We start from the raw sequence: 22015 nt of genomic DNA on the forward strand, positions 1-22015 counted from the left end.
AGTAAACATTTAAAACTATCGACGTTATTACACAATTTTATATCATCTGGTAATTTATTGAATTCTAGCAAACCTAACAAAGACTCAAATTGCTTAAACAAACATTTAAATGTATGGTCATTATATGGTAATTATAACTGCTCAGAAAAAAACTCCAGATAATTAAGAAAATTATTCAGATGCCTAAGAAAAACTAAAAATTATTCCTGGTAACTCCTCGGAAGTAAGAAAAATTACTCCAGAAAAATTAAAACATATAAAATTACATAAAACGAAAGTATTTATAATTTTGATTTAGCTTAACAGAATTGAAAATACTTGATCGTTTAAGAAAATAAGGTTACGTATTAGTTAAAAGAAAATAATTAGAACATTGATTTACTGCATCCTCACTACGCTACGGGCGCTATTTAAAAAACTTTATTTTTTTTAATATTTCTCTGGAAATTCAAGTAGATATCGCAATCAGAAAAAAAAATGCATTCGCAATCAAAAGTTAAGAAAAATTTATTTCATATTACTATATAGACTTTGCCATACTTAACAAAACACCCTGTATATTTCTATTTTATTTTTCTGAAAATTCGCTATTCCTACATTCGCTTAAGCATTTTAAAAGTTAAATATCGGATTAATTTGAAAAAAAGTACTACGTGCAGAACCTTGGAAGTCCATAAATATTTAAATTTTGCATCTAATTTCGTTGATGCCTTGCCATTACATAATCTTTCTAAAAAACGCCTAATTATATTAATCAAAAAACTAAATTAACCTTTTTGAAGTATAATTTCTGTCAATAATTTACATAAATGTATATATTATTATCTATTTTAATCTTCTCAATATGCAAATCTAGTTATATAAAAGTACCAAGTACCAAATCTTTTTTACTAATCATGAATGAGGTATAAGCATATAAGAGTGATACGTTATGCGCTAAGTAATAATACAACTTACGTGGTACTGATCTTCCTGCTTTCTCTCGGTGGTACTGGTACACATTTGTAGCGCGAACTTTTCGCGAAAATAGAAACGATACGGCAGTATCAGTGGGATAAAGACCTTAATTCAGTCGGTCAGTGTGTTCCGCATTTTTGGATCTGGATTTTATATGTAGCGCAGAATATTTTACGTAAGTACTAGAATTTTCTTAGTAGGTAGTAGTTTTTTAGAAAATATTTTTGGTTTTGAAAATATTTATAGGTAAGTAGGGCGCTTTTTACAAAAATCAATTATTAAAAAATAATTAGGATTGAATTTTTAATTATTTTACAATTTTTCCACATGTGAAATTTTTTTATACCTTATATTTTTATATATGTGTAAATTATCTTTCAATTTCATAAGTAAACTAAAGAATAGTATTAATTTCGTTTCTTTAAAATAATTATTATAACAAAATTTTCGTCGCTATATTATATAAATACAATTATACTTATATACATATAATAAATCAATCAGAACTAGCGTGTTGTCTTGTAATTTAAAAAATTGCTCACTAAATATATTTTTATCAGTGGCGTAACTACCGGTGTTCCACTGTGTTCTATCGAACACGGGCCCCCTCGCTCCGCTTACTACTGCTGACTGATATCGGAAAAATTTTTAAAGAACTTTCGGCTATTTAAATTTAAATTTTTTCCTAACATTTAATTAGTTATTACCTGAAAAATCTGTCCTGTAAAGTTGCAGGGGGCCCCCAAATACTTTATAATTTTAATGTTTGCAAGATTATCAAAATTTTTTTCGCAAAATTTTCGTTTAAACGTAAACTATAAAAATATTTTCAAATGTTTTTGAGTATAGAGTTTTTATAGAATATATGGTGCCCCTACCAAATTTATGGTTACTGAAAATCATATTCACATTTTTCTACATTTTTATTTAATAATGATCTACTGGGGAAGATATTTGAAGCAAAGAAAATCGGACACTTTGTTTGTAAATCTAGCCTACTTCAGGCATTAAAAAATTAAGATATCTTCGTGTCTTGGCCAAATAATGCAAATACAGGTCGGGGGCCGCGACATTCAGCTCCTTGAACTTTATTAAGGTTTTTTCACGGGGAACAATGACAAGAAAAGCATCGAGATTTCATAAAATTATTTTGAGATTAAAAAATTATTGTATTTTCACTTATGATATGCAAGGACCGAAAAAACAGGGGGCGGAGGGGGCCCCCGTTAGTGTAGGGGGCCCCGTACGATTTTTCGAACACAGCAAATTTCACCGTTGTTACGCCACTGATTTTTATGAAGTTATTAATTATTATAAATTATACCTAAATAATAATTATCAATATTTTTCGTGTTTTAGAATGTTTTTGAATGTTTTAGAATTTATATTGCCAGACAGATCTATCGGCTAGCGCCTTTTGCTCCAAAAAAAAAATAAACATTTGTTTTTATTACAAAGAAAATGATCTCACTCATATTTTTAATGATTTTTTTTTAGAAGTAGCAGGACTTTCTCATTTGTGATATATTATTTGTAACAGTTTCATAATTTCAGGTAAATCTCAGAACCTCGTTTTTTGTATAAATTCCGTTTTTTAAGAATTGCCAGCTTTCAAGACAATACAGTCAAAACATTACCCTTATTGGCAAACATTAATAAAAATGCAATATGAAATGCTTTATGAAAACCCTAAGGAATCAGATCCTATATTATATCAACCACCATGATATCTTATAAAAAATTGGATTAATATTTGACATTAGAAAACACACAGGCGTCTATCACTGATGTTATGTGGTTGGAAATCTTTGATTTCCTTTTAGGAAGTTTAAGTAATTTATTGTTTCTTTATATGCAGGTCGGTTAATTTCTTTTTTCCGTTAAGGTAAATGCTTTTTCTCATTCTGCCATGATGCTGAAAATAATTTGTTACTATTTTACTGAACTGAATTATGTATTTATTTATTTCTATGAAAGGAAATCTATGTAGTTCAAATGTTAATAAAAAAAATAACATTCAAACTATTTAACAATCGTCAAAGTGTCGCTTCAGGTTTAGGACTTCAAATAAAACTGATTTTATTTTAGAAGTAATGCCCAAGTTTTGACTTTTATTTAGGCCACCTTCAAGGCTATTTCTGTTTAAAAATGAGCCTAAATAAAGGTGCGGCATTTCGTCTGAAATGAAATCAGTTTTGTTTGAAGTCCTAAGCCTGCGACACTTTCTAAACTTCCAGAACCTCTTTAAAAAGAGCAGCCCGACAAATTGCTTTTTTATCATTGTGACACAGAAAATTCCTTTATTTATCTTTTACCATAATCACTGTAATATTTTTCCGATGTAAAATTTAATAATACTTATACGATATTTATTAGTCCTTAAGGCTTCTCTAAATACTCAGAATCTCGGTAAATTGATTTTGAAACTACGATGACAATAGAGATATCGCCGAGTCTTGTTTTTAAGATTATTAAGATCTGAGTGAAGTTCAAGATATTTATATACCTTCCAACATATTTGTCCAGCTTTATATCGTTATCAAATATTATCAATTGAATGATTGTGGAATTTCTGATGATACTACAGATATTAACCTCACGGTAAAATGACTCTCCAAAACACACTTGCTACGGCCTCATGAAAAAACTTGCTATCCAAGTAACAACGGATCCATTTTCAATCAATGATTTTTAATCCACTGGTTTACTCTATCGAATACCTTCAAAAAATCGGTATAAATACTGTCAACATAACCCTTTTTGTCAAAGGCCCACAGGTATTGCTGATAATCAATTAGCCTCGTGACCGTTGACATATTCTGAAGAAATCAATGCTGATAATCAACAAGTTTCCTATATAGCCAAGCATCTAGTGTTAGATTATTCCAGTTTTGTCCAATTTTGCCTGATAAGGTCAAAAAAATAGATTCAAGGTTTTTCTAGTAATGTCTTTTTTACAAAATATAATTTACTAATTTAATTAAATAAAAATCGTGACCGTAAGAAATTAATTCCGTCAAAAAGTAAAGCTCCTCTTGGTTAGCAATGTCAAAAAAAATCGTGGTGTTTTGTGGGTAAATTAGACAGGTTTAAAGAAAACTATTTGTTTCTTATCAAGGTTTCAAATTATAGTAAACTCATCTTCAGGACTTCTTGCGTTAAAATTTGAATAATGCATATCGTACTTATATAAACAACAGAGATATCCCAAACCCAGCATAGGGACGATACAATATAAGAAAATAAAAACTAGTTTTAGTCTACTGGTTTGTTAACATCATATATATTTTATTATGTATATTTTAATTGTATCATCTCCTGTAGGTAACCGGCACTATACTGGAATATTTATGTTTTGTAATATGTATTGTTCTAGTTTTCACGTGAGAAGACCACAACTTAAACTTGAAATAAATATAATTTAAAACGTTGTCAAGAACAACAGTTTCCTTTATAAAGTTACAATTTTGATCAGCAATTCACAAAAAAAATGCTTTTAAATAAGACTTAATTTATTAAATGGAATCATTTAATTCTTTTTATAATATTTGAATTAGTCTTAATGATATGAGAATCTGATTCCATTTCTATGATTTAAAATCTATTTTATGAAATACCAACTGTTTAAAAGCATATTTAAAATACCTTTGAAGTTGTTTTCCAACTTTCGCTATGTATTTTCGCTAGGTATTGTAATTATATTCATTCAATAAAAACAAAAATGTCTACAACGTCAAAACAATATATTAAAAACAACTCGCCGTTTACCACTCGTTTAGTTAAGAAAGCTAAGATTTTTTAAAGCAATTATTTTGTAAAATTTTTAAATTGTATAATTGGTATTTACTCAATTATATGCATAATTGTTACAATAATAATTAATGCATCATTCACATAATAGACGGGATTAAAACTTCACTTAATTACTAAATTCATATTCTGTTCTGCTTAATAAAACAATTTCTCCACTGCAGAATTTTTAATTATAATTAGAACCTACACTCTAACAAACTTAGATATTAATAGACTATAGATATTAATCAAAAAATACACGCATGATAAATATTCGTGAAAACGCTTGAAGAACTGGTTGCACGAGTGTCGTCATCTCCGTAGCCTACATTTAATTTCTATACAAATCTGCGAATATTGCACTTTCTTTATTAAACGATTTCTTGGCCTAAAATGATGAAAGAGAAATGTTGATTTCTTACAGTTATGTTCAAAACAAAATTATTTCGTGAGAAATAAATAGCATGCATATTTTTTTAGTTCTCTAACGAAAATAGTTTTCTTCTTTTTATGCAGCGAGGAAAATACTATTTTTTTTATAATAGCATATAGAAAGGTGGACTGGAACTCTATATATCATGTTATAGACTGTTTTTGATTATGTACTTGAGAAAGGAACTAAAAGTCTTAAGGAGGTGATACAGCAGACCATTTAGTCTTTTAAACCAATCATACTTCAGTTCAAAGCATTATGGTTTTCGAGATTCTCGACCTTTAATGAAAATATTTTTTGGGTTTGTTTCCTAATATCACTAAAAAACATAATAATATCTAAATGGAATTTAAACATCCTAATTATCCAAAGACAGCAAGTTTTAAATTATTGAATAAAATTATTTTGTTAATATGCACACTTTCTTTTATTCATTGGGTGGATATCGGTATATATTTCATAAAGCTTTCTATATGACGTTGTTGTGATCGCTTATGAGGAACGACTAGTTTTATCAAAACTTGCTATTTACATGGCTGTTTTTTTCTATGTTGATTATTATTGATGCATCAATAATTCATGAACTGTAATTATAGACTACCCTAAGTAATATAGGTGCTTAAAATTATTAATGTTGTAAAGCTTTAAATTTGGAGGCTTCTGTACCTTAGTTGCGATAATTGCCTCTAACCTAAAATCACGTTCTAATCTCCTTTAAATTAAAGTAAAATAATCAAATATTTCCACTGACTGCTAAGTTAATCCTCGAATAGATTCGCTTTAAGAGTCTATAAGATAATATAGAAAAGAAAGCTTACAAAAAAAAATTAAATAGTTAAAATTTAATAAGAATTCAAATTTTAGATACCAAAAAGCAAAGCGATCAATTACACGGAAAACCCACGGTGATTTTTGGTTTGCGTGACCTCGTGACATCAAAATGACATCAGGTTTTTTGAATTTATTGTAACGATCTTAACAGTTGCGAATATACCAGCTGTTATCCGGCATTCTTGCTCTAAGAGTCGTGAATTCTGCGAATTAAAACTTTAAACTAAATTCTGCGAATTCACGTTTCTTTATTCAAATTCAAATTATAAAGAAACTTTATTACCCCAAATAGAGTTATTGACAAAGCCTTATTTAATCTAAGTCAGAAGAACTAGTAGATGTCAGAAAGCAAAATAGAGTTACATTAAATTTTTTTTTCAAATCACACATACATGTTTAGTATATATCAGGATAAAACATCATTAAGAAACGCGTCTAGAGTATAATATACCTTAGTAGCCAATAACCTTTTTGAATGCTTTTTGAATCTAATACAAGAATTAGGTTTTCTTATTCGAAGAGAAAGGTGATTAAACTTTTTCTTATCCATATAACCAAAAAAACTTCTCACTTGCTCTGAATGTGGAATAGTTAACCGAAGAGAGTATGTAAGACGAGTTCCAAACGAGGTTATTTTTTCAAGAATATATAAGCAACAAAAGGTCTATTTGGCACAAAAAGTACCTGCAAGATTTACGACACCTCACTCTACAGAGGACTCTAATTGCTCTTTTTTGCAGAACAAATACTCTATTAAAGATATAATAGGCACACGATTCCCAGAAACAAATCCCATAGCGAAGATGTGATTTCATTCAAGGCCCTGATTCAAGAGCCTGATAAACATTTTTTGCCATGTAAACGTTTAAGTTCTTAGAAATTATCCTAAGGGCATAGCAACCCGAAGAAAATCTAAATAAATTTCATTGGTCAGTGAAAAAAAGAAGGGTTCAGCAAGGATGCAATTAACCTCTCCAGCCCAAACATTTAATAAAAAATCTATGTTAAAAATTAGATCAGCATGTGGATTTCCTACTGGCAAAACATGATTATTTTGGAAATTTTGCACTCCATCTCGTGTAAATGTGGCTTAGTTGTAACGCTTCTACCCATTGATAATGAGAAGTATAGGACTGTTCTTATCGTATTGTCTTCCACACATTGCTACGAGAAACTTCATATACTTCTCTTAAATACCCTGCGTCACGAAGTTTAATAACTAAATTTACAAACAATAAACATATTTTAATCTACACATAAAGGAACGGTAAAAAAAGGGACACAGGTGTGGGATGTGAATTGGGCGTCAGTTAATTGGCCATTGGTAAAAAATAAATAACACTGAATTGAGATAAATCGGACTATTAGTGTGTGAAAATGGCAAAGCTGGTAGATCTAAGAGTCACTGAGCTAAGAAGGAAGCTGGAGGAAAGGGACTGCAATACTGCCAACCAGGAAGATAATTGGTAGAAAATTCTGCAACAAAAGCCGCCATGGTGTAAAGCTCGAGTAATTCACCTTAATCTTTAACCAAACTACTGGCTCCTGATTATGGAAACCACGATCATGCTAAACTGCAGCAAATGCAACCAGAGCCAGATTTGACATTCGATGAATTACTGACCCATCGTTTTAACAATGGCGGAAGGAGTCGGTACGGCCTGACCTTTGAGTTTCAGCAAAACTTGTTTACTGCTCCAGTTGAGTATGCTCTAGCACTTGATATTTTCGGAAGAAAGTTCGGAAAAATTCTGGAGCTTGATCGGTCTAAGCTCAGAGTACGGCAAGCGCTCACGGTAACCGATAAAGAAACTAACTGGTAGAAGGATTTTCTTTCTGGTTAATAGAGAGGCGTCATATCAAAAACCAACCTATAAGCACGTGTGGGACGCCCTAAAGGAAGAATTGGTTGCCAAGGATCTGGGAAACCTGGCTATTCCCAAGCTAGTATGCGTACTTGATAACTTGGACTAAGGTATGGTTCATATATTACGAGTGGTCTTCAATTTTACAGACGTGTAAGTTCTGGTGTGCTACTATACTCCTCAACGTCATGCTCTGGAGAAAAGAATAGATTGTTACTTCTACAAGAGGTTTTGTTGAAAAAGAGGAACCTTCGGCTGATATTGACATCTACCAACTCTGGAATCTAGATGAAATGAGCTTAAAAAGGTCGCAGTGTAACTAGTTTATTCAGAGACTATCAGAATTAACAATCCAGAAATATTCCCTCAGAGTTTGCAATACGCAAACAGTAGTTTGAACTTTTATGGCATTTATCAAATGGTTGTTGCAAAAATAAAAGATGATTGGTAGATATATTTACCGGTCAAAAATCTTCGTCCTTTTGCAGAAATAGAGTTAAAAAGGGATCAGTATATTGCGATATCTAAATAATATACTTGGTCAAAAAAAATTAAAATATTAACCTTTATCGGTCTCTAGTTTTTAATTAATGACTTATCTGCTGTTTTGTAAATAGGCGTTAATTGATGGGGTGATAAAACGTAGCAAAAGTTGATCAAGAAAAATTAAACAGCCTTTATAATGATATAATGTGATATTTTATCATCTGCACTGGATCTCTTAATGCCTTTGATTTTTGAATGCAATTGTCTATGCTTTTTTTTTGTTAACTACTACACAATTGCTATAATTTTTGGATCCTAAGCATTCTGCTTACCATTTAAAGCAATATAAATAGGACCAGAAATTACTCTAATTCTCATTTGTAATTTGCTTTCCAGCCTCTAAAATTTGAAATGTAAAAGCATGTATAAAACTGCCTAATCTTTTCATACATACTTAAAAAATATTTTCTTACCGAATCAAATTAATTGAGAAATATTTAGGGTGTTGATACATATTTCGATTCTTTTTATGAAAAAAATCAAAATTCTTATTATTATACAGTGAATTTCCTCTTAGCGGACAGCTCTCAATACTGGACATGTCCTATTAATGGACAGTATTTTTTGTCACGAGATTTTAAAGAACAATTTCCTATAAAATAAATTCTCATTAGCGGACGCTGTGTCGGACGGACAAGGACAAACATTTTCAACCCCAAAACGCGCAAAATTCCCCAACAACGGACACGGACCTTCGAAAGCGGACAAAAATGACCGTTACGTTACTCCAGGAAAAAAATCACGCCACTTTAGTATCCTCGTATGTATTGTTTTAGTACCGTCTTGTAATTGAAGCAGGTGACATGGCGCCCGTTAGAAACTTTTTAACGCTGAGGCAAAAAATGTAGGTTGTAAATATTGCAGAACAGGAAAGTTTAAATGTCCGTAAACTGGGAGAAAGGTATGGGTGTAGGATTTTAATTTTTGTATTTTGTGATCACAATGTACATATTATTCTAGGTTTAATATAAGTAAAAGTCAAGCGGCGGAGATTGTAAAAAATAAAGAAATTATTCGAAGACAATGGCAATCGGGAGAAAATTTAGATCAGAAATCAGCAAAATTGAAAGGTGAAGCTGCCCAAATAGACCGAGTTTGTTTTGAATGGTTTGTTCGCGCAAGAAATCAAAAAAATTCCCATCTCAGGGCCTCTAATAAAGATGGTTGGCTGAATAAGTGGGAAGAAGGCATAATATAAGCTTTAAGTGCATCTCAGGGGAGTCGGCAGATGTAAACCAAGAAGATGTGAATCAGTTCTTAGAGAGGCTACCAGGAATGTTGCTAGGATATAGGCCAGAGGACATCTATAACGCAGATGAGAGCGGTTTATTTTTTAGAGCTTTGCCAGATAAAACTTTAATGTTTAAAGGTGAGAAATGCACAGGGGGCAAAATGTCAAAAGAACGATTAACAATACTATTTTGCGCCAATATGGCTGGTGATAAAGAAAAGCTTTTGGTTATTGGAAAAGCTGCGCGCCCACGAGCCTTAAGAATTTTACCACTTAAGAGTTTGCCGGCTACATGGACATCAAATAAAAAAGCTTGGATGACAAGAATTATCATGGCAGACTGGCTTTTGGATATCGATAAAAGAATGGGTTGTCAAAAACGAAAAATTTTACTTTTTTTTGATAATGCCGGTTCACACCCAAGAGAACTTAACCTTAAAAATATTAAATTACTTTTTTACCTCCCAACACAACTTCTATATGTCAGCCCATGGACCAAGGTATAATACAAAATTTTAAATTATTTTATAGAAGCCAGATTTTAAAGCACATCCTATGAAAAATGGATGATGTATCGTCTGCTTCAGATTTATCAAAATCGATTAACATTTTGGAGGCATTATATTTTATTAAGAACGCCTGGAATAAGGTTACCCCACGCACTATACAAAATTGTTTTGTCAAAGCTGGTTTCCAAAAATCACCTCAAGGAGATACTCGAGCAGAAGACTACGATCCAGAAGATGACTTACCTTTGGCAACTTTAGCGGAATTCTGGAAAAACTGTCAGGAACTTGGCCAAATTTCTAACGCATTAGATAATGACTTTATTATATTGGACCAAGAACTTCATACGGAAGAAACATTTGAAGGAGGTCTAGAAACCATTGCTGATGAGGTACAAAATACAATTTTGCTGGAGAGTAATAGTGAAGAAGAGGAAGAAAGGGAAGAAGCTTTGAGTACTGTGAATTCTTATGCCGATGCATTAAAATGTGTTGATTATCTAAAAAAAATTACAAAAAATGATTTTGTCGCTTTTGAACACCTTAAAAATATCGAATCGCATTTTCAAACCTGCTTTTTTCAGGAAAAAATGAAAAAGAAGAAGCAGGCAAAAATATCTGACTTTTTTAAGGTATAAGATCTGAATTTTGCAACAAATTTTTAAGGATTTTAAATTTCAGTTTTCTTTTTCTGGTATTTAAGGTAGCAATGTACCTATGTTTGTTTATACTTGTAATTTTCATCAATACATGTTAGTTAATAAAAATTATGTACATACATTTACATATTTGGGTTTTCTTATTAGCGGACACTTCCTATTAGCGGACAATAAACTTGGTAACGTCAATGTCCGCTAATGGGAGATTTCACTGTAATTAGCTAGACTGTAATTCACTGTAATTAAATAGAAGACTACACATAGGCATTATAAATGGTAACACCGTTTCTGGATTATTTCTGTACAGCACAATCGGCAGACCTCATTTTGCTGTGTGATGATTTTATTTTTTTTTTAATAGTTATCAAAATAATTTAATATATACCTCTTCCAAAAAAGTTCAATTGATTAAATGGTTTTATGGAGGTAATTTGGCAGTACAATACAGGGATTTATTCTCAGTAAATTTAGTAGATGCGGTAGTTTTGGATTCAATACGAAGCCCTCTTTTCCATTGCATGGTAAACACAATCCTCACAGAAGTTTTTAGTTCTGTACTCAGTACCCTCAAAAGTTAAATGTTTGGGCTGGTATTTTGGACGCCAATATTATTGGGCCATCAAGACAATCTTTCGATATATCACCAAATGTCTTTTATTTGTGGGGTTATTTTAAGGAGACTAGGTATTTATAAACATCAGTATAGCTGCAATGACTCTTTGCAGTTATATAGTGTAAGAGTCAAGGTTCTATATTATAGCCATATATGAGTCTGATGATAATGAGTGAACTCATAGAAATACGTTTTACTCCTGACTAAAAGATTTTTATTTGTGGAGAAAAGGCTTGCTGCCCTTCCTAATCCGCTATATTATAACCACTCGGCTTCAAAAATGGACTTGTTCTTACAAACTTAAATTTGATCAAAAATTCTCAGGAATATTCGTATATTAAACCTTTTTAGGTACGCTGCAAAAAATGGGAGTGCCTCAACAAAAACTATTCACCACCCAGAGCCACTTTTCCAGCCACTTGATTGACGATAACCAAAATTATATGTTAGATCCTTCTGTAAACAGCATTTCGAAATTTTACGAACACTCCAAAATCTTTATTACTGGAGCTACTGGTAAGCTTTAAAATATTTTTTAAATACTTTATGCTAATATTTCTCATAGGTTTTGTCGGTAAAGCTTTAGTAGAAAAGCTACTAAAATCATGCCCAAAAATAGATGCAATTTTCCTACTTATGAGGCCCAAGAGGGGCGTACCAGTGGAGCTCAGACTCAAAGAACTATTCAAAAATTCTGTAGGTATTTTAATTTATTAAAAATAAATGATTTATTTAATTAATATTAACTTTAGGTATTTAACCGGATAAGAGAAACGGATCCTGATGCATTTGAAAAAGTTAAAGCTATACCGGGAGATGTAGGACTACCAAACTTGGGCCTATCGGATGAAGATCGAAATTTTCTGATTGAAAATATCAATATAGTATTTCACTCTGCTGCCACAGTCAAGTAAAGTAAAAATTATTTTATCAAATCCGTTATTTTATAATAATAATTTGCAGGTTCAACGAAGATCTGAAAACTGCGATTATCTTGAACACCTTAGGGACCAAAAGGCTTTTGGAACTATGCGAAAAAATGATGCATTTGAAAGTAAGTATATATTCAATGCCATAAAACTAATAAAATAATTGCATATTTTTTAGAGCTGTGTTCACGTTTCTACCGCTTATTCTAACTCTGACAAACAAACGGTTAATGAACAGGTTTACGCTCCAACCTACGACGCTTACGCCATGATAAATTTAATCGAAAACCTACCAAGTGATATTATCGAAGCGATATCTCCAAAATTAGTGGTATGTGATTAACTTACCCACATAAATTAAAATATTGTCATAAAAAATTTTCAGGGAAACCACCCCAATACGTACACTTTCGCAAAAGCATTGGCGGAGCAACTGGTTATGGAACATTCTGGAACTGTACCAACAGCGATAGTGCGACCCTCCATCAGTAAGTTGATTTATTCAATGTTAAAAAAAAAAATGTATATGTTAAAGTAAAAATAATGTATTTTTCACAAAAAAAAAATAGTTACAGCTGCTTGGAAAGAGCCATATCCTGGATGGGTAGACAACGTAAGCGGAATAACTGGAATCTTAATGGAATGCGGAAGAGGTACCATCAAAACGATCATATGCGATGATAAATGTCGCATGGACTTGGTTCCGGTAGATATTGTGGTTAATACTTTGATTACTAGTGCCTGGCATACAGTTGCTTATAGGTAAAGTATAATATATAATTAAGTATTCTTATTAAGGTTAACGGATAATGCAGATAACGCCTAAGGCTAAAAACGAGGTCGTTTTTAATTTGACGTACCCTTACTGCCATCGTCATCTTATAGCCGGTATTATACAGGGTGTCATTGAAATGGTGTAAAAAAATTCGGGGGGTGATAGTACTCCTAAAAATTTAAAAAAAAGTTCCTATAACTATAGGGTGGAAAATGCATATTAAGGGAGTTAGGGGCACTGAAAGGGTAAATTTAAAAAACGGTTTTTTGAAATTGTAGGCTTAAAAAACGAGATAACATTTCGAAAAAAAATCCTCTGCCATAAATTTTAACCCAAAATCAAATGGTGATACTGAAAAATAATTTGGAAAATCGGAAAGGGTAGTTTTTGCAAGGGTAGGGGGTTAATTCGTGAATAACTTTTTTTAGGTTATTTTCTTCGCAACGTGGGTTCATTTCTTAAAAACTACATACTTTTTCCTACAAAAAAGGTACTCTTGTTGCACATCGCCCAGAACGATGGCACTGAAAGGGTAAATTTAAAAAACGGTTTTTTGAAATTGTAGGCTTAAAAAACGAGATAAAATTTCGAAAAAAAATCCTCTGCCATAAATTTTGACCCAAAATCAAATGGTGATACTGAAAAATAATTTGGAAAATCGGAAAGGGTAGTTTTTGCAAGGGTAGGGGGTTAATTCGTGAATAACTTTTTTTAGGTTATTTTTTTCGCAACGTGGGTTCATTTTTTAAAAACTACATACTTTTTCCTACAAAAAAGGTACTCTTGTTGCACATCGCCCAGAACGATGGTTTTCGAGAAAATTGAAGGCAAAAAGTTTGCTCTGATGGGCTGCTAACTGTAAACCAAGTTTTTGAGAGGCGTTGGATAGGACGTGGTGGTCCACAAGCTTGGCCAGCAAGATCACCAAATCTTAATCCATTAGATTTCTACTTCTGGGGCCACTTGAAAACTTTGGTTTACTCAGTGCCGATTAATACTGAAGAGCAACTACGTCAACGCATTATCGACTGTTCCAATCAATTTCGTACAACCCCAGGGATATTCCACAGGGTACGCAGATCATGGAGAAGAAGAGCAGATGTCTGCATTGAAATGAATGGTGGTCACTTTGAACATTTACTATGAATGAATTAAGAAATGCATTATTTTAATAAGGAATTTTGGTAATTGGTTTATTTCGTTTTTTAAAGCAATAAGATGTTTTAAAAATCATAAAATTTAGATTTTTCAATTAATTATTTAATAACTACGTGTTTACTTTTGAAACCCCATAACTTTCATAGGTTTATGTTGTTTAACCAGTTAGCAACCCATCAGAGCAAACTTTTTGCCTTCAATTTTCTCGAAAACCATCGTTCTGGGCGATGTGCAACAAGAGTACCTTTTTTGTAGGAAAAAGTATGTAGTTTTTAAAAAATGAACCCACGTTGCGAAAAAAATAACCTAAAAAAAGTTATTCACGAATTAACCCCCTACCCTTGCAAAAACTACCCTTTCCGATTTTCCAAATTATTTTTCAGTATCACCATTTGATTTTGGGTTAAAATTTATGGCAGAGGATTTTTTTTCGAAATTTTATCTCGTTTTTTAAGCCTACAATTTCAAAAAACCGTTTTTTAAATTTACCCTTTCAGTGCCCCTAACTCCCTTAATATGCATTTTCCGCCCTATAGTTATAGGAACTTTTTTTAAAATTTTTAGGAGTACTATCACCCCCCGAATTTTTTTACACCATTTCAATGACACCCTGTATTTATTGTTATTACCAATAGCTATTGGTTACTTAAAGTTCTGATAAACGTATAAATTACATGAGTTAATTGTAATAATTTTGTATATTATATAAAGCGTCTGGATAGTAGTTGCAATCCTATAAAAATAATCCGTTTTCAAATTTTTTAATTATCACTTTTGCAGGTTTTTCCAATAAATAACTAAATTTTGCACTAAAGATAAGCAAAAGGTATTACTAATAAACTGATTTTACTTTAAAATACAATCTCGTGGCTGTTTTGCTAGACAGCAAGAACTCTTTAAATCAATTTAATAAAATCAATAGGAAATGCACCAGGTGCATTTAGGTTATGGATTTTGTTTAATGTAATACCCTTTTTTTCTTCGTTATAAACTGCCCTGAAATCATATTTCATAGATAGGTAGAAAATGCCTTCATTCAACAAATAAAACGTTTAACAAATTTCAATAATAATTATAGAATAAGAAAAGAAGTAATTTTTTAGACAGATTCGTGAAACTACAGCGTTTCTAGGCGTAGTACTCTTAGTCAACCTATAAATTTCAGTCATCTCACCTAAATAACCATTAAGTTAAAGTTATCATAATAAACAACATAAACAAATTTCATATTTGTCTAAAAAGCAACAATTATTAGTTTGAGGTAAAAAGAATACACAAAAATACTAATTTTTTTATTTTATTAATATAAGCTAATTCACAGGATTTAAACACCTGCAACTAACAGTATACACTTTGTTGTTATTATTGCCCAATTTGCTTAGAAACGAGTGTTTCTCGCATCTTATATTAAATTTGACTGACATAAATAAATAAATAAATAAATTTGCACTCGTATTTCTTTATTCCGTATAAGAGTCTACAGCATACATTTTGTATATAGGTACTGTATTCCATTTTTGTTAGTGGGCATAGAGGCAAGATCTATATACTGCAATAAAATTGCAGTATTCGAAGTAATAGTACTTAGTACTACTACTAGTATAGGCTTTCGCATATTTTTTTTAAATTAAAGTTTAGAAAGTGATAATTGCTGCCTGAGAATTTTAGGGAGGCAAATGCTTTTCCTAAATCTTTCCCAAAATCCTTACATTTTTATTGAAAAGTTAGTAGGGGAAGTCTTTTCTCCACAAATAAAATGCTAATCCTCTAATTTCAGGAGTGATGCATTTCGGCAAGTGTTCTTGCCATCATCAGACTTGAGTTATTTAACACATACAGAAAATCTCTCACTGTTAAGTAACTCAAGTCTGATGATGGTAAGAATACTAGCGGAAATGCATCACTCCTGAAATTAGAGAATTGGCATTTTATTTGTGGAGAAAAGACTTTTCCTACTAACTTTTCAATATTATATTGACTCCACTTCAGAATGGACTTTTTCTTTTTTTTACCCTTACATTTGTTGCGCTTGTTACAAATGATAAAGGAGAGTTTTGCAAAGAGAGAAAGATATTTTGTTTCGATCAATGCAAAGTACTTTACTTTGATCAGAATTTACTCTTAAATTGTGTTGTAAAGATAGGGCTCTAACCGTCAAAATCCTTTTTAATATTACATAGGGCTTGTTATATTTCTGATAGATTAAGTGAGTGATAGAGTTGTTTGTCAACATTCAGGAGTTCAGATAAAATATTTACAGTTTATGCTTCTTTGTTGTTATATGAGATTTTTAATTGCCTGTAACCATAGTATTTTAATTTTGCCAGGAAAAGCCGGTAGTCGAGCGTATCAAACGCTTTGGAGAATTCAACAAATTAAGTACTAATTCCATGGTCCTCATTAATTTAGTTAGTGTTTTAACTGTAGTTAGTGCTGTTGCGTGATTTTTACGAAATCCGTATTGAGAGTTTAAATTGGTGTGAATTTCTTCCACTGCCGCTGGTCTAAAGTTAAAATAATTATTATGTACCTCCAAACCAAATGATAAAATATCTGACCAATATAGCAGGTCTATCTACCTGATGAAGTTTGCTTTCCCTAGTATTTCCATATTCAGATTAATTTGTGAAGTGAATGCGTCAAACTAGTGCTAGTTTTACACATTCACACATACGGTTAAGTTCTCCCGCTCCCTTTAAGGGTCTTTTCATCTAAGGTCATTTTTCTCAGCCTATCCACCTTGCTTTTTAGTCTTTATTTATTTTCATACAGAGTATATAGTTACTGAGAGAAGTGTATCGGTCTAATGGGTGTGCCATCCGACGCCCTCTTGGCCAATGGATCCGCCACTACATGAAAAAAAAATAATTTTCTTACACATATAATATTACACATAGACATATATAAATAAACATTAGTTTATATTAGGAAAAAATAGATCCTTTCAAACCAATTAACCTTTACTATATTTTGTTTGATTTTCCAGATCCAATTCTATGCGAGTGTACAACTGCACCAGCGGAACAGATAATCCAGTAACTTGGAAACAGTTTGGCGAATACACTTTAAAACATAGCGTAATATGGCCTAGCAAATACGTCACTTGGTATCCAGGTTTCACTTACAGAACCAGCAGAAGGATTCATGATTTGTGTACCCTATTGTACCATAATATTCCCAGTACGATATTGGATATATTCTTGTATTGTACCGGAAAAAAACCCATGTAAGTTTCCGGGTGTGATAAGTTTTTGGATAATAATTTAAATATTTTTTAGGATGTTAAAAATTAGTAAAAAGTTTAACCAAGCTCTGATAGCCGGAAGTTTCTTTTCGACAAATGAGTGGATCTTCGGGTCGTCGACCTTTAAAAGTCTAAGAAAATCTGTGGAGTTTGCTCAAGATGGAAAGGAGTTCTCTGTAGATATGACAGAAGAAAGCGGTTTTGATTGGGATGAATATATCGGGGAGTTCTTGAAAGGCATAAGGCTTTATGTTCTGAAGGATGACTTAAGTAGTTTACCTAATGCTCTAAATAAATTAAACAGGTAAAACCAACTATTTCATATAATCAAAACTCAAACTGTTAATCTATCCTAGCAACAGTTACTTTATATTTGTCATAAAATATAACATACAGTAAAAGCTCTTTAATCGCGGGGTATACGTTCCGTAAATAAGCCGCGAATAAAGAAACCGTGAATATGAAATGGCAATTTATATGGGATTATAAGGGATACGTTCCTAGGTGTCAAAATAACAAACAAGTACATACATATAAAAAATGAATTTAATTGACGTTTTTGACCATATTGATTAATTATTACCTTCAGGCTTCGGCTTAAAGAAATTGTAATGTAATTTTTTTTTGCTTGGCATTTTTTAAAAGCTCCTTCAATTTATACTGATATTCAGCAGTGGCATTAGCAATTTGCCTCTTAAAAATAAGACTTGGTTCCATAGATGCATCAATTTTCATACAAAAATCACAAAGTTCATTTGCCATTCTTAAACCTTCGCTAAGATTTTTTGAATTAAATGTCACGTTTCCAGTGCTTGTTAAAGCCTCTTTTTCAATATGCTGCGAACTTAACATTTTCTCCAAGTCCGTTTCAGTCAAATCTTCATCTTGCGATTCAAGCAACGTCTAAATGTCACTTGATTCTATCTGTTCGAACCCATCTCGTCCTATTTTATTCGCAATTTCGGCAGTTTTTGCCAATGTTTGCAGTCAAAGTTTGTATTTACACAGATTCTTCGTCATTTCCTGTAGTTAGAGCGGCCTATGTCAAAGGAGCCAATACGGCGGCGATATCATTTAACAATATACTTTGGATATAGTTGTAATAAGGTCAATTTTACTTTTTTACTAGTCCATTTGACGATGCGTTTACAAAGGATATTCCGTTGAATACTTATTTGAGTCCTTTTTATCAAATGCATCGACGTACTGATTCGATCCGCGAATAAAGAAATTTTGAGCCGCGAATATAGGAATTGGGTCGCATTTTTTTAATCCGCGAATAGTAAACACGCAAATGAAGGAATCGCGAATAAAGAGCTTTTACTGTATTTTCAACATGTTATTGATCATCTCTATAACCGGGCTTTGAAATGCTACTGTGAGTTATTTTTAATTTCCAGCTGCCAATCAATGGAAATTTCTAGATAAACGCTAGAAAATTTTATAAACCTATGACAGTAGTTGGCCTACAGAATCTGGTTTCTGATATTTTTATTGCTTTCAAATGCTTAGTTTACAGTGACCCATAACTAGACCTACTACTATCCTTACAAATTTTCTCTTGTAGTTCAAAGGGTCCATCATGAATTCAGGTCTTTAAGTTTTTATAAATATTTGAACCTGCCTCTGACCTGGTTTCTGGGGTTACCAACTGTGGTAACTAACATAGTGTTTAAATGTCATCGTACAAGGTCTTTCTGCAATACCACGTAATGGCTCTAGGTTTATTAATGTGCAGCTTGACCCTTCTTTGGCTTCTCTAGTAGCCGTCAGGCTTAGTACCCAGTACAGTTACTTTAACAAGGACATTTATGATATCTCCGACTAATCTGGAATTGAATTCCGTAATTGCCTTTATTGACTAATGACTGAATTGTTACAAAGAAGTTTTCCAGGGCCAATACTTTTTTGTTGTCTTTCTGTAAGGCTAGGTTCTACTTGTATGAAGACGTGGATTGGCGAAAATCCAGAAGCATCCAGAGCCATGCTAGGCTTTGAACTCGCTAACCATTGCCGTAGTTTGTATAACCTTTCTTTCCTATTATCGTAGGATAGACTTGGCCTTCAGGATTAGGTACTTTGCTAATCATTTCTTTGGAAGAGACCTCTTGATTTGTGCAAAAGCTCTTTTCCTTCTAAAGGAATTAATGGTGGTGTTAAATGCATTTACCGGCCAGCCTTCTACCATTTATTAATTATGCTCAGTGCATCTTGCTTTCTATCTGAGATGTTATTTATGCGCCGTAATTATCTCTGGCTGCTATAATCAGATCGTCTACGCAATAACTGCGGTGCTTTTCTTTACTAGATTCTTATTTACTATGACTAAAATGGCCATAAAATACCTTCCTGGGTGCAGCCTCGTTTCTCTTTCTTCCACTGTGTTTTTACCTAGTTTTGAACTCACACCACACTCAAATGTATTTGCATACGTACTCGACTAAGTAGAATGTTAAATTTTTACTTAGTATTGCCTGTATCCTTCTTTTGCAAAACTCCATTTATTCCATAAAAATGTTTCCTTAATATATGTAAATGTTTGCTTATTAAAGTCCAGTTCAGAGATCTATTAGAATCTTTGATGTGTCGCAGATGCCGCACTAACTAGTCCGTGCGCCTATGTCGTATTTATTGTCGCATGATATACATGTTATTATATCTGTTATTTTCCACTTATTACCTAAATTTCCAATTGCTTTGCAGCAGTTGTTCATTTACTAGCTGAGAGCTGGAAATTAAAAAATAAATAACATGCAATGAAAGGACATTCACTTAATATTAGTAATTACTAATACCTTTTACTAATACATTTTTATATTTGTTTCAGATTATACTGGTTTCAAAGGATATTTCAAGCGATTACCTTCTATATTTTCTTAAGGATAGTGTCGTCTTATTTCTAAGATATTAAGCTATAAAATAAATAGTATAGTTTTGTATTTATTTTTACGAATATGTATATAAAGTGCTGTCCAAAACTTCATTAAATAATAATATTTAAAAAGATTTTCAAAGATCCTGACATTAAAATTTAAAAAAACTCTTCTTTGTCACTTATTATCTAAAACACTTAAATGATTTGGCAAAAGTAGATTTACTTAGTTTGGGGAACCGAGCAATTTTTAAACAAATTCATATTGACTTTATATTGCATTTTTTTTCCAAATATCTTTTGGACCGCACATTATACTTTTAGTGGAACTTTTGTTGTATCCTAATTGATTTATTTTAACACAAGTTGATATTTATTTAATAAAAATAGTAAATAACAAAAGTATATTTTAATTGAGAGATTCCTTTATAAATTAATAATCACCATATATGGAAATATACACAATATATCTTAGTGTTTATAGACGAATACAAATTTTATAAAATAGTCAATGTTAATAATTTTATTGTCTTACAAGAACTAAATTATTAATAGATTAATTATTAAAATATAAACCAATATAGTAGATGAGTACTGAGTTAGCTACTTAGACAATATAAAGTCAGTATATTAATACAATACAACAGTAAAATGTTACAAATATTGCTAAATCAACCAAAGGTATAACATTTGCCGATACAAGAGGCTTAAATTTACGGAATTAACTCATGGCATGCATAAAAGCTGTGGGAATGTCAGACTAAGATCATTATTCAATTTGCCTTAAACTTGAGCTAACATATGTATGGTCTTTAAATAAAATATAAACAATCAATGTGAAAATGAAATAAGACGATTTATATAAATATCTACTTATTTTTCATCATACGCTTGATAAATATAACTAAATCTTATTTATTTTTGGAAACCTTATTAAAGAACCGATTCACAAGTAGTTTAATTAAAAGTCTGTGTAAAGTAGACGCTTAATATATAGAGAAATGGTGGTTGCATACAAACTGATTCTGCTGACAAATCAGGTAGCGTCGTCTCGCTTGGCAATAGGGTTGCCAGATTTTAAAAATTGAAAAGCGGGAGGTGGATAATGCCTTTGAGGGGAAAATAAATAGCGGCGCAGGAAATTTTGGGGTGTTACGCCTTAATTATGCCACACTTTGGCATAAAAAGCATGAGAATATTATAGATATAGAATTATAGATATAGAGAATATTATAGAACAACGTAAAAAAATTATTTTTAAAACCTTAAACTAAACAAAAAAATACCTATACTAAATACAAAATTTATTTATGTAATTGCAAAAATAAAATATCACTAAACTCTAAACACACTAAAGGTTATTAATATTTTTGGCTAGATTTAACCTTTTTTATAATATGTGAACCATTCTTTTTTAAAAATTTAGCAAATTCTTGGCAAGATTGGGTGTAATTATGTTTGACCATTAATTCGGCTTCTAATGTTTTTATGTCCAGTCGGTTTCTCTCTTTTCTCCATGCCAAACCCGTTAAATTAAAAATTCTTTCGCTCATGGCATTTGAATGCGAAAGGGAGAAAACTAATGAGCCAAATTTTAAAAAAAT

At 31.8% G+C, this 22015-nt stretch overlaps 1 protein-coding gene and 1 long non-coding RNA gene across 2 annotated transcripts in view; one reads left to right on the plus strand and one right to left on the minus strand.

Moving 5' to 3' along the window:
• The window catches only part of LOC126739009 (uncharacterized), a 156628-nt gene that overhangs the window by 19956 nt on the left and 114657 nt on the right, over nt 1–22015 (minus strand). The window lies entirely within an intron of this gene.
• On the plus strand, nt 814–20718 carry LOC126739007 (putative fatty acyl-CoA reductase CG5065). Its single transcript, XM_050444532.1, has 11 exons — nt 814–1132; nt 11785–11949; nt 11999–12129; nt 12186–12343; nt 12397–12487; nt 12541–12693; nt 12748–12850; nt 12932–13124; nt 17282–17521; nt 17574–17843; nt 20367–20718. The coding sequence occupies exons 2-11, from the start codon at nt 11799–11801 to the stop codon at nt 20440–20442; spliced, it is 1566 nt and encodes a 521-aa protein (XP_050300489.1). The 5' UTR covers nt 814–1132; nt 11785–11798; the 3' UTR covers nt 20443–20718.

This window comes from Anthonomus grandis, chromosome 7 (genome assembly GCF_022605725.1).
Source record: "Anthonomus grandis grandis chromosome 7, icAntGran1.3, whole genome shotgun sequence".
Lineage (NCBI taxonomy): Eukaryota > Metazoa > Arthropoda > Insecta > Coleoptera > Curculionidae > Anthonomus > Anthonomus grandis.

Excerpts from the sequence above, each read along its gene's own strand:
- LOC126739007 (XM_050444532.1), top strand. The coding sequence starts at position 11,799 with ATGGGAGTGCCTCAACAAAAACTATTCACCACCCAGAGCCACTTTTCC. Across the intron at positions 12,694-12,747 it reads CGATATCTCCAAAATTAGTG|GGAAACCACCCCAATACGTA; the intron begins GTATGTGATTAA and ends AAAAATTTTCAG. Across the intron at positions 13,125-17,281 it reads TGGCATACAGTTGCTTATAG|ATCCAATTCTATGCGAGTGT; the intron begins GTAAAGTATAAT and ends TTGATTTTCCAG.